Raw genomic sequence first — 17,416 nt, 5'->3', positions numbered from 1 at the left:
AACCCATATCTCTCAGGAGGATTGCTAATCCTACCAGATCTACGAATGTCTTGTGTATTTTGATCATCCATTTCATCACTATCAACATTTTCATGTTGAGTGCTAGTGTTAACCAATTGTGTATCATCTACTTGATCTTGAACCTCTTCAAGATCTATCTTCCTTTCACTATTTCCTTCCATTAGGAACTTAGTTTCAAGGAATTCCGCCTTCCGAGCAACAAATACATTCTGCTCGGATGGATCATAGAAATAGTATCCCATATCATCCTTGGGATATCCTATGAAGATACACTTCGTGGATCGAGCATTCAACTTATTAGGGACGTAACGCTTAGGATAAGCTTCACATCCCCATACCTTTAAGTATGATAGAGACGGAGGTTTTCCAAACCACATCTCATGAGGAGTTCGTTCTACTTTCTTGGTTGGGGCTATATTTAAAATACGAGCCGCGGAGCTTAGACAATAACCCCAAAATGATAAAGGTAACGAGCTTCTTGCCATCATAGATCGAACCATATCCATTAGGGTTCGGTTCCTCCTTTCGGACACTCCATTAAGTTGGGGTGTTCCGGGTGGAGTAAGTTGTGAGATAATCCCACAACTCCTAAGATGATCTTGGAAAGCATCGCTTAGGTATTCACCTCCTCTATCGGTACGAAGTACCTTGATTGTCTTGTTGAGTTGATTTTGTACTTCATTTTGATATTCTTTGCATGCTTCAAAAGTTTCATCCTTGTGTCTTAATAAGTAGACATATCCAAAACGACTGAAGTCATCAATGAAAGTAACGAAGTATCTTTCACCATTCCTAGTCATGGGCTTAAAGGGTCCACACACATCCGAATGTATTAATCCCAATAAGTCTTTAGCCCTTTCATAGGTCCCTTTGAAAGGTGCTTTAGTCATCTTGCCTTGTAAACAGGATTCACATACATCAAATGAATCCATTTCATTTGATTTCAAAAGTCCATTCTTTTGAAGTGTATGCATTCGGTTCTTGTTTATGTGACCAAGGCGACAATGCCATAAGTAGGAATCACTCAAATCCCTTTTGAGTTTCTTAGTGCTTGTATGGTACATTGAGCTACTAGATGATGTGTCATCATGAACCAATTCATAAATTCCATTTGAAGGCGAAGCCTTGAAATAGAATACATTATCTAAATAAATATGGATATCATCATTAACAAAATTAAGATTAAAACCACATTGTTTCAAACGGGAAACTGAAATAATGTTTCGACATAAATCGGGTGCATACAAAACATTGTTCAAAATAAGTTCCAAACCACTTGGAAGTTTCAATACAAAGTCTCCTTGAGCCTTTACTTGCACCTTGGCTCCATTTCCCATAAAGAGACTTGATGTTCCCACTTGTTTGTTACTTCTTTTGAACCCCTGCAAAGAATTGCAAATGTGAGTTCCACATCCAGTGTCTAATACCCATGTATTAGAAGAAGTAATACTAAGCTCTATATATACCATATATATATTACCTGAGGTTTGCCCTGCATCCCTCTTTTCCTTTAACTCCTTAAGGTAGACCGGGTAGTTTCGTTTCCAGTGACCCATTTCACCGCAACCGAAACACGGGTCTTCCTTGGGGTTTGCTTGTCCGGCAACCTTTTGCTTCTTGTTCTTGTTTTTGGTTGGGGTAACCATCTTCCCCTTTCCCTTGCCTTGATGAGCGGGTCCTTTCCTCTTAGCCACCTTAGGCTTAGAGGTGTTATTACCTTTGGACCCACCATCATTGATCATTAGCACGGGTGAAGCCCTTTTACCCATGCTAGTTTCGGCCGTCCTTAACATGCCATGTAGCTCACCGATGGTCTTATCCATCCCATTCATATTGTAATTAATTACAAATTGGTCAAACATCTTTGACAAGGAGTTTAGGATAAGATCGGTGGCTAGCTCATTAGATATGTTGAGGTTAAGACGGTTTGCACGATCAATGAGGCTCTTCATTTTGAGGACATAAGAGGAGACGGATTGGGTGTCATCCATACGACATGCATGTAGCGCTCGAACCGTTTCGAAGCGCTCGAAACGTGCTTGTTGAAGGAACATCTCCTTCAATTGCGTTATCAAGTCATATGCACTATGATGTTCGAAATCCTTTTGGAGTTCGGGTATCATAGTCCCAAGCATTAGGAAACCGACTTGCACCGAATCGGCACAATATTTGTCATAGTAAGCCATGCCCTCTACATCTTCTTCGTCCGGTTGGTCGGGAATAGGGTCTTCCAACACATACGCTTTATCCTCAAGTTTGAGGACAATTCTAAGATTACGGAACCAATCCATAAAGTTCGTATGGTTGAGTTTGTCTTTCTCGAGGAGAGACCTTAACGATAGGTTGTTCATGTTAATAGGTGCGTTAAGAATGTTGTTGTTGTTATTGGCGGCCATCTACAAAATTTAACAAAGTTCATTTAAGTATCGATTTTAAATTTAATAAACAATACCCTTTTATATTTTAATTGACTTATTAAATATTAGAATCCAACGGTAAACCAAATTTCGGTTAGGTGACCTTTATCCCGTCATTTGATTTAGCTAGGTAGTCATTATATGACAATTGCAATCCTTTTGCAACTTCTAAGTTATGGGATCATGCAATCCTTTTGCATGGCATATTATCCCATCAACGCCTATTTGTTCATCATGCTTCGGTGACCCTAAGTTCATGATTTCCAAATCAAGTCGTCCTACTTGTGTAGACGTGTAAACTTAACATACATGTGGTTAGGTGACCTTTATCCCACAAGCATGCGAAATTCACCTTAATCATATTAGTTTGCTCATAATGGTTAGGTGACCTTTATCCCATCATGAGTTCCCTAACATTCCTAAGTGTCACACAAATAGGATGGCGTTAAACTTGTTTACCTTGTTAGTGAAAGGGATTTTGAGTTTTCGTTAATTCTAGTTTGAGAAAACTTTTGCACCATACACCAACATGCATTTAGTGTATGGTTTATTTGAAAATCCATTTTTCATATCTTGTAATTAAGCCAATTACTTAATATAAACCATTTTATATGTATGATCCTTATCATGTCCTTAATAACCGTTTATTAATGTCCTTTACCATTTCAATTTAACCATTTAAATTGTCGTTTTGCATGTTGTTAATAACGTCTAATTTAACCAATTAAATTTTAGTTTTGTTTGTTGTTAACTTGTGTGATTAACTTGTAGCATACAAACATACAATCCACAATCATACAATAAACAACCAAGCATGCAAAACAATATGTTCACAATCAAGCCATTTTTGGTAAGCATTTTGTTTAGCCGAAAACAAAATGCCACCGGGTTAGGGTAATAACACAAAGTAGGAGATTTTAAAACTCCCACTTAATCTTGCATCCAAATGCTTCTTCATGTGTTCTTCAAGTCTTCATCATCTTCATCATTTTACAAAATATATCCTAATACATTTTGTCTAGAAAATGAAAATACAACCTAATCTATTTTACATACCAAATATAAAATAAATTACATAACCAAATGAATATTATTACAAACCAATTGAATAAATATTACAACCATATGAATGAATTAATATTACATACCAAATGAATTATTAATAATCATCCAAACATGCAACCATTCAAACAAAAGGCCAAGGCTTGATTGTGAACTCAACATGCAACCAAAATGACCAAAATGGCAAGTTCCAAAACCCATTTGGAACCTCCTAAAATTCGGCCATAATAATAAACCCACCCAAAATCATAAATTTTTGCATTTTACAATCATGCATGTACATAAAATGCAAAGTTATGGTGAGTTCAAAACCATCTCGAAGCATATTTCAACAACTTCGGCTCTAGATACCATTGTTGGGATTTAACAAGTTTCATAATACTTAAAACTTTTTAAGAATCATTTAAAGCGGAAGCATGTAAATAACCATTTAGTAACTTGTTAATCTTTAACCAATTAAGGTTAAATCCCAATTAGGATCAAGTTGTGAAACATACTTACAAACTACAAGCAAGAAAAGAGTTTATACCTACTCCAAGCTTGTTGATAAGTGATGAAGATGATGATGATGAATGGAGCTCCAAAACAATGAAACCTCAAGTAGTTATACCCCAAGATTATCACCAACACCTTGTACTTTGGTTAGGATTTGTTGACACTTGAACTTAGCTTGCAAAAATCAAATGAAGAACCCTTTCTCCCTCTCTAAACCCCACGAAATTCAGCAGAATTTTAGAGAGTTTTGTGCAGTTTTTTTCAAGTATATTTGCATGTATTGGTTCGTACAAGAGTCAAGATGCTTACATATGGAATTGAGAAAGTATGGGTGAAAGATTCCAAGCCAAAAGCATGTGAACTTGCAACTCCAAGGCCACTTTCTCTTTCAAGTATTATAAAATAAGTTTTATAAAAAAGAATAAGTTTTTATAAAACTCTTCATAATACTTCCATATTTATATATTTGTTATGTACATTTATTTTTATAAAACTAAACTTTATAAAATGTAACATAACAAAATCAATTATTTAACCCATAAATAATTTAAACTCTTGTTATATAAATTATTCCATAATTTATATATATACACATCAATTAATATTTAAGAAAACCATTTTTTCTTAAAGTTCAAGTGTCGCGTATTTAATCAATGATCCAATTGTTAAGATTAAATGCGTATAAGGTGTTGGTAAGCTTGTTATTGGGTATGACCCGACTTGGATCATAACATGTTAGCCACATTAATTTAATATGTCTCTCGGGCATACGAAAAACCTACAAATCACGACTATTATAAATTGTATTTCCATAAGTTCGGGATCAATACATGTATAAATACATGTAGGATAAAAGGTAAGTTAGCTAGGATAAGGTTAGCATCCATTTTTATTAATCAAAACCGTAGCTAAAAATAAACAAAAATATCCAATTTTGTTTTACCCATAATTTCTTCGTTTCAAATCCGTTTTGAGTGATTCAACTTGCCATAGTTTTGTATCGAACCGTTATTTATTAATCTAAATAGAAAAAGAATATGGTTATAGTCGAAAATACAGCTTATGTGTCAAATACAAAAAGATAGTCATATTCGTCGTAAGAACGACATCTTGATGACTCTTTTGAAAAACATACTTCCAATTAGAGTTTAACCATGGGTTTTGGATATATTTCATATCCATATAAAATAAGATTTTTCACCAAAGGAAATCTTTTAATTCAAAGTTTAGGATAGGTTTTTAAAATCAAACCCAAAACAGCCCCCGTTGATCTATGACGGCGTATGTTCAGTTTTAAGGTGTTCTTCGTGTTTACAAGTTTTATATCCTTATGTTAGCTTGACATACTGTCATAATACATGTGTTGAAGTATTTTAAAAGTCAAATTAGAAGGATTATGTTTGTTTGCGAACAAGCTTGAAATCATTCAAACTATGTTCTTGTTGTTAAAATTTTACAACACAAAATAAGATAGCTATATAAATATGAATTGAATAAGGTTATGAATAAGGTTACTACCTCAAGTTACTTGGACAAAGTTACTGTAAGAGATGAGAAAAATCCTAGAACCAAAAGAGTGGTGGAGTTGGATTGAAGATTGGAAGCAAACTTGTATTTTTGGAATGATTGTTGAAGTTTTCTTGTGTGGTTTTTCTTATGATGATTAAGGGTTGTTTTTGAAGCTAAATGATGTAGAAAATGCTTGGAGATGATCAAGTATGAAGTTAAAAGTATTTTGAGAGAGAAATGAGAGATTAAGGTGTAAGTTTGAAATGAGAAATGTATGTGGTATTTATAGTTGAAAATGTTAGGTAAAAATAAAATAAAATAAAATAAGTAAATCTTAAAAGTTAAAATAAGAAAAAGTATTTTTTTATTTTTATTAAAAGTAAAATCTTAAAAGTTAAAATAAGAAAAAGTATTTTGTATTTTTATTAAAAGTAAAATCTTAAAAGTTAAAATAAGAAAAAGTAGTTTGTATTTTTATTAAAAGTAAAATCTTAAAAGTTAAAATAAGAAAAAGTAGTTTGTATTTTTATTAAAAGTAAAATCTTAAAAGTTAAAATAAGAAAAAGTAGTTTGTATTTTTATTAAAAGTAAAATCTTAAAAGTTAAAATAAGAAAAAGTATTTTGTATTTTTATTAAAAGTAAAATCTTAAAAGTTAAAATAAGAAAAAGTATTTTGTATTTTTATTAAAAGTAAAATCTTAAAAGTTAAAATAAGAAAACGTAGTTTGTATTTTTATTAAAAGTAAAATCTTAAAAGTTAAAATAAGAAAAAGTATTTTGTATTTTTATTAAAAGTAAATCTTAAAAGTTAAAATAAGAAAAAGTAGTTTGTATTTTTATTAAAAGTAAAATCCTAAAAGTTAAAATAAGAAAAAGTAGTTTGTATTTTTATTAAAAGTAAAATCTTAAAAGTTAAAATAAGAAAAAGTAGTTTGTATTTTTATTAAAAGTAAAATCTTAAAAGTTAAAATAAGAAAAAGTAGTTTGTATTTTTATTAAAAGTAAAAATCTTAAAAGTTAAAATAAGAAAAAGTAGTTTGTATTTTTATTAAAAGTAAAATCTTAAAAGTTAAAATAAGAAAAAGTATTTTGTATTTTTATTAAAAGTAAATCTTAAAAGTTAAAATAAGAAATTTAGTTTTTAGTGAAAATATCTAAGATAAGTTAAAATATATTATGTCATGAATGACATATTACACAAATAATTGAAGATTTCTATTGGTATATACCAATAGTAAATACTTCTAGAAGCTGTCTATAGTACGAGTATAATACGGGTATAAAATATATAAAGATATTTCATGAATCATATATAATAACAAAGATGTCATTTTCCATGATAAAAGGTTGAAAATGATGTTTTCCTACTAGTATATTCCAATAGTAAATACATCTTAATACAATACATATATATTTATTTTAACTTAGAAGTTACAACGTCGTTAAGCTTTATATATATATATATATCGTTTCGAAGTCCTTAAGTTAGTAGTCTCATTTTATGTATATAATCCATTGTTAATATATTTAATGAGATACTTAATTATCATATATTCAAGATAGATATAATCCATATATATCCATATATATACATAAGTATATAATTACTACAAGTTATGACGTTCGTGAATCGTCGGACAAATGGATGGTCAATGGGTAATTGATTACATGAATATAGTTTCAAACTTTCTAGACTCAACATTAAGGTTTTTGCTTACCGTGTCGGAAACATATAGAGTTTAAGGTTTAAATTTGGTTGGAAATTTCCTGGTCGTTACATGAACAAATGCTGTCATCAATGGTGGGAGGAAGTGGATCTGGTATGGTGCAATGTGGAGCAATTTCATCTAGAAACTCTACTCTCTCGCGTAGTTGAAGAGAAGCTGCGTAAGTAGAAAACTGCATATTCACCGAGCGTGAGTTAAGAACCTTTTTCGCGAACTCCGGCAGGTGTTGGCGGAGTTGGGAGAATTCAAACTTTGCGGAAGCTGCTGAGGCCAGAGCATTATCTCGCTCTGCAGTAAGCTTTTGAACATCCTCTTGAAGTGAGGAAATGGTGGCTTGTAGTTTCTTTTCTTTTTCAGCAGCGGCTGAAACCTGCAATTTGAAATCATCCGCGGTGGTTTTTGCTGCGGTAAGTTGATAAGAGAGGTCAACACAGCGTTTTTCACTGTTTTCAACTTTGACCCGCTCCGTATTGTACTTTTGTTGCTCAGCACCAAGAACGTCGAAAATTTTTTCTTCCCGGCATATCATATCGTACGCCGAGTTGAAGCACATATAGAAGTTTTGAACAAAACTGTTGTGCGCATCAAGCGCAGAAAGTTTGGAGAATTCGCGGCGAAGCTCGCCGGGAATTGCTAGCTTCATTTGCTGGCACTGATCCAGAGCAGCGCCAGCTGATGCATACGTATATCCAGATAAGCCATCAATCCGCACTCCATACGAGTCAGGGGGAGTGCGGAGTAGTTCAGTGATTTGTGCCGCAGATTCTGGGCTAGGAAACACCGGGTTGAAGGGCGAGTCTCCTGCAAAAAATGCAAAAATTATATCAATAAATGTATGTATTTCACAAAATGATATGCGTTAAACATGATTTGATTCATACCAGTTTGCTGGCCTCCTTCATAATCTGATATGATCGGATTATCGTATAAAGGAGTGCTTTGCTTGAGCTTCTTGCTCTGAGATGATGGCGGTGTTTGAAATGGTCATTTTGCAGAACCTGGTTGTGATGATGGTGACTTCGCCGTCAAATCAACAAGGGGAATAGCCTGTTTCTCTTGTTTGATTTGATGACCGGAGAATGTCGCCGATTTAGCCTCCGGACTAGTTAACAATTTGTTAATCAATGCCTTAGGATATACCTTGCGATCGACTTCGTCAATCTTCATTTCTAATTAAAGTGGGAAAGTTGTGATTGAAGAACTTGTAAGGGTTAAGAGTGAAGGTATGAAATTGCGAATTGTGATAGAGAAAGCAAGTGGAAAATTAGTGATTATGAGTCACGATATATATAGGGGAAATAAGGATGGTAATTGATTGCATTAATTATCTATTGTGATAACTCAATGGTAACTAGGTAAATGCGAAAATGCCTCAATGAAGATAACAGCTGCAATAACTGCGAATTTTTAGAGTTTATCATGATACATCTGCTTCGCAGTATGTATCATAATAAACTGGGGGGACTTGATCATATACATAGTATTGTATATGTGTGTTTTATTGGCTAAAAGACAAAAGCAGAACTACGCGAACTTTAAAGCTAAGTTATGAAGTGTTCGCTGAAAATAATATCAGCAGATTAATTTCCGCGCTGGTAAATAACTGCGGTTTAATCCGCTGAGTTGCCGCGGATAGTTAAGTGTCTCGCAGACAGCGGATATCTCGAATACTATAAATAGGGAGCTTGGCCTCTCATTTATAGGTTGTTAATTCTCTGCCATTTGCCGAAGCCTTTGTAAATTTCACTTGTGACTTTGCCCAAGGAATTTCTACATTGAGTTAAGGTGAATTATGCTAATTGACAATCAAGACCGGGTCGAGGTGGTTGATCACTTGATAGTTAAAGTGAAAAACGATCATCGGGGCCCAAAATAATCATCAAACATCCCATCCTCCATTACAATCTTATTGCACTCAATCCGTAATTAAGTAACATCATTAATTAAGGACTGATCAATAAACTCGTACCGCATCCAAGTATAACTAGCAAGCTATACATTACGTACCACCAAGGCAAAACCGCAAGATTAGCTACAACACTACAATATATATATATATATATATATATATATATATATATATATATATATATATATGTGTGTGTGTGTGTGTGTGTGTGTGTGTGTGTGTGTGTGTGTTTACCCAAAATCCCAAGGTTAACCCCTTAACCTCAAACACATGAAGGCCGACCGAAACCACACGTGATCATATACATACATATGTATATGTATATTTTTAGTGCGAAAGGATAGTTAAAGGCAAAGATACAAGGCAACTAAACCGCAGAAAATGATAATGAGTGCGGTGAGACTGCGTGGAACAATAAAGAGTGCGAAGGGTTCTCGCAGTACTTATGCGAAATTCCTAAGTGCCTGCACATCTTACTTCCGCATAGATCTCAAACCTATAAATAGAGAGCTTGGCCTCTCATTTGAGGTTGTTAATTCTGGAAGAATTGCTCTAGCCATATTGATCTCTCTCGTGAATTTGCCTGAGACTTGATCTTTGTTGGTTAAGGTAATTTACGAAGACCGGGACATGGTTGTTGATCGTTTAGCACTTAACGAAATATGACAATAAGGTCCCAAAACCATAATTGACATCCATTGTACCCCCTCATTGCACTCAATCCTTGATTAACCTTAATTGGATAATCTAGGATTGATCAATTGGCGCCATCCGTGGGACACGAATAGAATTGAAATGAGAAATCTACGTTCATTATAATCGAGCTATTAAACTCATTTTCTAATTCTAACCGTGTTATTTCCTTCATTATATTGCAGGAAAACGCAATCTATATCACATAAGTCGTGAGCAAAGTGAAAAGACGAAACAACAAAAGCTTTTATCTACCAAGAAGGTTGTAAATAAGGCGAATATGAATTTGAAGGTGCATAAATTACGCGAAACCTTTTTAAACAAAAATTCGCCAAAAGAGCTGCAAAAGGTGCAAGATACGAAAATAATAAGCACAATACACAAGAAGAAAGGATTTAAAAAGCGAAAAGCAGTAGAAATGCTTGAAAAATGGCAATTCGCTCCCATTACATTCCCATTTGAGCAAAACCACGAAATGTATGACACGTCGTTAGTCATATCTTGTAAAATCGCGAATACTGGGATAACAATTATGAAGATACATGTCAATACGGGCAGCAGCATAGAATTGATATACGAGCAATGCTTTCGTTAATTACCAGAATGCATCAAAGCGGAACTAAAGCAACCGCGGTATCCTTATCTGGTTTTGCGGGTGAATCTGCCTGGCCCATGGGGAAATTATCACTAGAAATTGAGTTATATGATGAAATAGAGATGAAGTTGACAAGACAAGCGCAGTTAGATTTTTATGTTATACGCGCAGCTTCGCATTATAACATGTTATTGGGAAGATCCGCGTTGCGTAGGTTTGGCATAGTGCCATCTACAATACATGGAATGGTCAAATTCACTACTTGCAAGGGTGTAGCAGCAATAAATTCGATGGCTATGCAGTCAATTTGTGCGGCTATAAGCACGCAAGATGCAGTTGTCACGCATAAAATTGCAGAAGATGATATGGTTATTGTGAACCCTAGATATCCTGATCAGAAAGTAAAAATTGGCACCGAATTATATGCGGAAATAAGAAAGAAGATTGTGCAATTGCTTGTCGCGTACATGGACGACGTGTTTGCTTGGAGTGAACAAGATATGACTGGAGTTCCGCGTAATGTTGCGGAACATAGATTAAATGCTAATCCTGCGCTAAAACCTGTTGTGCAAAAACGTAGAGGAATGGCTCCTGACCGCATGAAATGGTTATGTGCGGAAGTTACTATTGGTTAATGCAGGCATATTGCGTGAAGTAAAATATCAAACATGGGCTGCAAACCCTGTTTTGGTGAAAAAACCTGATGGTTCGTGGAGGATGTGTATAGACTTTAAAGACATAAACAAAGCTTATCCAAAAGACAACTATCCACTTCCTGAAATAGATCTTAAGGTGGAATCTTTGCACGCTTATCCTTATAAATGTTTTTTAGATGCTGCAAAAGGATATCATCAAATACCAATGGCGTTGGAAGATGAGGATAAAACCGCATTCCATACTGGAAAAGGCATTTATTGTTATATTAAAATGCCTTTTGGCCTCAAGAATGCGGAAGCAACTTATCAGCGATTAATTGATAAAGCGTTTGAGGGTCAGATAGGCCGAAATCTTGAGGCGTATGTTGATGATCTTGTTATAAAAAGCAAAACGCAAGAAAATATTTTGCTGGATATGAAGGAAACATTTGAAAATTTGTGAAAAAATAATATGAAGTTGAATCCATCTAAATGCAGTTTTGGGGAAAAGGAAGGCAAATTTCTAGGGTATTATGTCATTGAGCAAGGCATACAAGCAAATCCTAAGAAAATCACCGCAATTGAAAGCATGACCGCGCCTAAAACTGTTAAAGAAGTACAAAGTTTAACTGGAAAGATCGCGGCTTTAACTAGATTCCTTTCAAAGGCTGCAGAAAGACAGTTGCCTTTCTTTCGCACTCTTAAAGGGTGTTTGAAATAGAAGAACTTTGTATGGACAGAAGAGGCAGATAAGGCATTCCAAGAAATGAAGCAATTGCTTGCTACATTGCCTACACTAATCGCGCCTGTGGATGGTGAAATATTATACCTTTAATTTCGGTGGCGAATGAAGCATTTGGTTCAGTACTTATTGCGGAAATGAATAAAGTCCAGAAGCCAGTTTATTTTGTTAGCAAGGCACTTGCGGGAAGTGAAATAAACTATGCGCCAATTGAAAATTTTATTTACGCGTTAGTTTTGACGTCAAGAAGGTTATGCAGATACTTTCAAGGTCATCCAATACATGTTTTAACTGATTTGCTGGTTAAAAATGTTTTGAGCACACCTGCGATATCAGGAAGACTCGCCAAATGGGCGATCGAGCTTGGAGCATTTGAAATATCATATTTACCGCGTACATCCGTCAAAGGTCAAGTTTTGGCAGATTACCTTGCAGAAATGACGGGTGAACTGGAGGTTATCCATGAAAGAACACAATTAAAGCCACTTCAACACGAAATCTGGGATTTATATACGGATGGTGCATCGTGTATTGAAGGTGCGGGTGCGGGATTGGTGTTGACAAGCCCGAGTGGAGAAGAGCACACATACGCGCTACGCTTTAATTTTGATGTGACAAACAACGAGGCTGAATATGAAGCATTGCTTGCGGGATTAAATATGGCGCATAAGATGAATATTTCGCAGTTGCGCGCATATGTTGATTCGCAGCTAGTGGCAAATCAATTCAATGGCTCTTTTGAAGCTCATGAGCTGTCTATGCAGAAGTATTTAAAACTTGTGCAGGAGTCCGCAGAAAAGTTTGAATTTTTCGAGTTATCACAAGTATCAAGAAGTCAAAATAAAAAGGCGGATGCGTTAAGCAAGCTTGCTGCACTAACATTTTCGCATTTTCAAAAGCAGGTCTGGGTAGAAGAACTTCCCAATAAGTCCATTGATGGAAGTTTATTTGTTGCGGCTATAGAAGAAGTTGAACCAAATTGGATAGATCCTATTGTGAATTATTTGCGAAATAGTGCATTACCAGAAGACAAAAAGGAAGCACGTTTGGTACGCGAAAGAGCTCCTATGTATGTGATTAAAAATAATGTGTTATATCGCAAATCGTATTTGGGACCATTAATGCGGTGTGTATGACCCGCACAGGCTGCAACAATTATTGAAGAGGTGCATAGCGGAACTTGCGCTCTTCATTCAGGTTATAAAACTTTTGCAGCGAAAATAATGCGAATGGATTACTTTTGGCCTACCCTGTATCGCGAGGTTGCGCAAATTGTTAAAAGGTGTAAAAGTTGTCAAAGGTATGCGCTCCAGAATCGAAAACCAAGACATGACATGATTCCAATTGATTCGCCATGGCCATTTTATAAATGGGCCATTGATATTGTGGGACCATTTCCACCAGGTGCAGGGAATGTAAAGTTTCTCATTGTGGCAATTGATTATTTCACTAAATGGGTGGAAGCAAAAGCTTTGCGTATGATAACTGGTGTACAAGTGTGGAATTTTGTATGGGAATACATTGTATGCAGATTTGGCATTCCGCGAGAACTTGTAAGTGATAATTGATCAATCCTTAATTAATCATGTTACTTAATTACGGATTGAGTGCAATAAGATTATAATGGAGTATGGGATGTTGTGCAACTATTTTGGGCCCCGATGATCGTTTTTCACTTTAGCAATCAAGTGATCAACCACCCCGACCCGGTCTTCGTTATCGATTAGCATGATTCACCTTAACTCAATGTGAAAAGTCCTTGGGCAGTGTCACAAGTGAAATTCACAATAGTCTTAGGCAAATGTCCGAGAATCAACAACCTATAAATGAGAGGCCACGCTCTCTATTTATAGTACTCGTGATTTCTGCGGTCTGCGAGATGCTCCGCTCTCCGCAGAAAATCAGCGAGTCGAACCGCGGTTTTGTATTTCAGCGAATACCTAACCGCAGTGATTGTTTTTAGCGAGCACCGCATAACTGTGCCTTATAACCCGCGTAGTTCTGTTTTTGCCTTTAGCAATAAAAATATACATATACAATGCTATGTATATGATCAAGTCCCCCCAGTTTATTATGATGCATTTTCGCGAAGTAAATGCATCATGATAAACTCTAAAAATTTAAGAAGTGTATCTTAAAATATTTCGCTGTCCGCATTGCGTGTTTTTTACTGGCCATTTATTACCGTTGTCTTAATTAGGCAATACGCGTAATTACAACGGTAACTTTCCGCCATTCTGTCAAATCAGCTTATTTTAACGGCTCGATTTTTACCGTTTACGAGTCACAGTAATTACAGCCGTTAAAAATAATGATTACCCTTTCCACTTGCTCGCTCAATCCCTGATTATAAATAGCGTAGATCTCCGCACAAACACTTTACACTTTCCCAATTCGCAATCAATTTCATTCTCGCAATCACAAGCATACTTAGCAATCAATCAATTTCGCCTACCAACTTCTCAATTCATACTTTGATCTCACAACTTGCATATTTAATTTCATCATTTCAAATCTACAATGGCTGCTTCTGGTTCGTTTCACACGCCCGGCGGCTTTGTGTCGCATATGACGGAAGCTAAGATTCAAACTCTTAGGGAGTGGTACACGCCACTTGGGCAGTTTGTACCATCCGCCCCATTGTCAGAGGATCGAGCTAACACTCCCCCCAAGGGGAAAATCACAGTTTATGAATCTGCAATTTCGCAGGGTAACCTGCGTTTACCCTTAACCCAGTTCTTTCGCAGCGTGTGCGAATACTATAAAGTCGCACTAGCACAGCTTCACCCTAACGCGGTGAATAAAATTGTGCTTTTCGAGATGTACTGCAACGCGAACAATAAACAGCCTTTATTAAATGTGTTCCGCATGCTTAATAGCTTGATTTTGTACGATGTGGGGTGGTTTTCATTCCGCAGTAAGTTAGGCAACATGTTATCGCCAAAAGATTCCATCGGTAATTGGCGTAATTCATTTTTTTATATTAACGATACTGCATATGTCGATAGTCGCATCCCAAGGGAGTGGTGCGATAAGATGGACCCTGACATCAATGAGACACCCGTGCTCGATGATCTAGAGCGCGAAGTTCTCGCAATTTTTAAGAAGGCTGGCATTATTATAAGACCGTACTCCAATGTACCGCTGTACATTGGAGGCGTTTCGATTCAATGGCCGTGGAGCGACCACGACGCTCTTCTGATTGATTCAGCGAAAAATGGTATTTTCGCTTATATTTTTCGCATAATTTTTAACATATTTCGCAGTCTATATGTTATGTTATATAGCATTTCGCATTACTTTGCAGAGATTCCGCTGGATCTCATGATGAGGACCGCTGACGTTAGCGGTATCAGCCCTGCCCGACGCCCAAAGGTCGGCGAGGGCGATATTATCTTGATTGATGAGCCAATCATCAATGATCGTTCTATCCCCGGCAGCGAGGACCGCGGGAAAAGAAAGGTAGCGGAAGGTTCTCCGACTCCGCGTAAAAAACGTGTTCGCACTCTTGCCGAACAAGAAGCTAGTACGTTATTATTATTTTTCAACTGCTAATTATATGTGCGCATATTATGCAAAATTTTCGCGATATTTATTAACTTTTCTGCAATTGTCATTCCAGGATCTCCTGGTGAATCTGCCCCGCGCTACAACATTAGGGTCCGCGCTCCCTCAAGTGCTGTAGGCGAGTCTGACCAAGGCCCCTCTCATCCTTCTGACGCAGAGGCGTCTAATGAAGAAGAAGGAGATGACGTAGATCCAGAGGAAGCTATTGCCGATGCAGAAGCCAACAAGCTTTACCGTGATTTGCAAAATTTTGTGCCAAATGAAACCAAAGAGAGGCTTAGCAGGTTGTCATTGGCTGAATCTGCGAGACGGCGGTTATACAACATGTATGACTCGCTTTGTCTTACTATGGATAGCTTTAGTCGATTCAGCGACTTAGCCGATGAACGCGAAAAAGCAGTTAACGTTGCGAACTCTCAATATCTTAGAGCGGAGCGATTAAGAAAGGAGTTAGCAAAAGCAAAGGAAGCTGTGGTTAATCATAACAAGAGAGCGAACATTGCAGAGAATAATTTCGCTCAACATGTTAAGTACCTTCCTCAATTCGCAGAGAAGGTGATGGATTCACAACCTGTCACCGAAAAGTTTGAAGCTTATTCGCAAGCCGCTATACTTGCCGCTCGCTGCGAATGGCATGACATGCTTTGCAAGCTCGGCGATCTCACCAAGCCCCTACCATCTGACTTAGCCGCCGAGATATGCCCAACCGATGATGCTCTGGAAGCATTAGAGGTGGCCAAGAAAGAAGTGGAGAAAGTGAGTATCCCGGCACTAAATGAGTTATGCGAGCGCGAGGATGTAACACTCGCTGAAATTAAAGCGCTTGAGCTTTAAATTTTATTTCGCTTATGTAATTGTATGCTTGCAATCTTAGAATTGCTTTTTGTACTACCTTAGCGACTTGTTCGCTTTTTTAATGTAATATATTCCGCATTTCATCTTTCGCAGTTGCAACATTTTATTTATATAGCGCTTTGCAATTGATATTCATAATTCAGACTTGTCCTTTGCAATTTCGGCGCTTATTATTGTGCACATAATAAGGCGTACTTTGTGCGAAACAATCTTTTATCATCATGAATCTTCTAAGTCCGACAAAACGATCCTTAGGTAAAATTAGCATTGCGAAGCATCTAAGTGCTGGCAAAATCAAACACTTAGGAAAATTTTACCCTTTCGCAATTTTAATATTTTACTCAAGTGGGCAATTTCATCACTTGGTTTATCCGCGAAGCGTTTCGCTATACTTTTATGCATTTATATATCATTTTAAGTGGGCTTTGTTTTTCAGCGAAAACAATGTCGCCACACTTAAAGTATCCGCAGAGCAAACGTTAACTTAGTGTTATAAAAAGCTAAGTAATTGTATTCTGCAAAAAAGCACTGCGCGTGGCCACACGCAGTGTTTTCGCTGTTTAAAGAAACAAGTACTAACACTGAAATTAACTTTGCATTACTCATTCGCGTTACAACATTGTTCATTACAATATTCAAACATAAAATTGCGCATATTAGCGAGATTTCAATACAACATGTCATTATTCGTTTTCGCGTTAAACTGGGGTAACTGAATGCCCTTCAACATACATGTCTGCACTCGACATAATCATAGCACAAGAAGGCTCCATTTCCGCAGATATCAGCGTACCAATGCCCTTGTTGGCTGAAAACTTTAGCATACCGTGTATAGTCGACGGTATAGCGCCAAACATGCGCAAAGCTGTGCGGCCAAGTATCATATTGAACCGCGATTGATTTCGCATAACATACAAATTCAACAAAGCCTGACGTGTTAGCGACTCATCGCTGTCGTCAACCAACTCCATTGTCAATTCAATTTGGCCAACAGGCCATGATGACTCTCCTGAGAATCCGGCCAACGAAACCGCAGTAGGTTTCATCAAAGCGCGGATTTCTGCGGGTAGCTGTAGAAAACACTGTTCGTACATGATATCGACACTGCTGCCAGTGTCGACATGTACCTTCATGATTATGATGCCGGTATTAGCGACGCGACATGCAATAACCACGGGCTTATCATTA

At 36.6% G+C, this 17,416-nt stretch overlaps 2 protein-coding genes across 2 annotated transcripts; both read left to right on the top strand.

Moving 5' to 3' along the window:
- The first annotated feature begins 10,437 nt into the window (after positions 1 to 10,437).
- On the top strand, positions 10,438 to 11,785 carry LOC139875468 (uncharacterized). The gene is made up of 3 exons (XM_071862805.1): positions 10,438 to 11,026; positions 11,070 to 11,445; positions 11,563 to 11,785. The coding sequence occupies exons 1-3, from the start codon at positions 10,438 to 10,440 to the stop codon at positions 11,783 to 11,785; spliced, it is 1,188 nt and encodes a 395-aa protein (XP_071718906.1).
- Positions 11,786 to 11,943: 158 nt separating this feature from the next.
- On the top strand, positions 11,944 to 14,099 carry LOC139875467 (uncharacterized). The gene is made up of 4 exons (XM_071862804.1): positions 11,944 to 12,343; positions 12,446 to 12,855; positions 12,952 to 13,329; positions 14,007 to 14,099. The coding sequence occupies exons 1-4, from the start codon at positions 11,944 to 11,946 to the stop codon at positions 14,097 to 14,099; spliced, it is 1,281 nt and encodes a 426-aa protein (XP_071718905.1).
- Positions 14,100 to 17,416: the final 3,317 nt, after the last annotated feature.

This window comes from Rutidosis leptorrhynchoides, chromosome 11 (genome assembly GCF_046630445.1).
Source record: "Rutidosis leptorrhynchoides isolate AG116_Rl617_1_P2 chromosome 11, CSIRO_AGI_Rlap_v1, whole genome shotgun sequence".
In the NCBI taxonomy this organism is placed as follows: domain Eukaryota; kingdom Viridiplantae; phylum Streptophyta; class Magnoliopsida; order Asterales; family Asteraceae; genus Rutidosis; species Rutidosis leptorrhynchoides.
This window is presented reverse-complemented; position numbering and strand designations above follow the sequence as displayed.

Excerpts from the sequence above, each read along its gene's own strand:
- LOC139875468 (XM_071862805.1), top strand. The coding sequence starts at position 10,438 with ATGCATCAAAGCGGAACTAAAGCAACCGCGGTATCCTTATCTGGTTTT. Across the intron at positions 11,027-11,069 it reads TAGAGGAATGGCTCCTGACC|GCATATTGCGTGAAGTAAAA; the intron begins GCATGAAATGGT and ends TGGTTAATGCAG. Across the intron at positions 11,446-11,562 it reads ATAGGCCGAAATCTTGAGGC|TTTTGGGGAAAAGGAAGGCA; the intron begins GTATGTTGATGA and ends ATCTAAATGCAG.
- LOC139875467 (XM_071862804.1), top strand. The coding sequence starts at position 11,944 with ATGAATAAAGTCCAGAAGCCAGTTTATTTTGTTAGCAAGGCACTTGCG. Across the intron at positions 12,856-12,951 it reads ACAAAAAGGAAGCACGTTTG|GCTGCAACAATTATTGAAGA; the intron begins GTACGCGAAAGA and ends TGACCCGCACAG. Across the intron at positions 13,330-14,006 it reads ATTTTGTATGGGAATACATT|GCAATACGCGTAATTACAAC; the intron begins GTATGCAGATTT and ends TGTCTTAATTAG.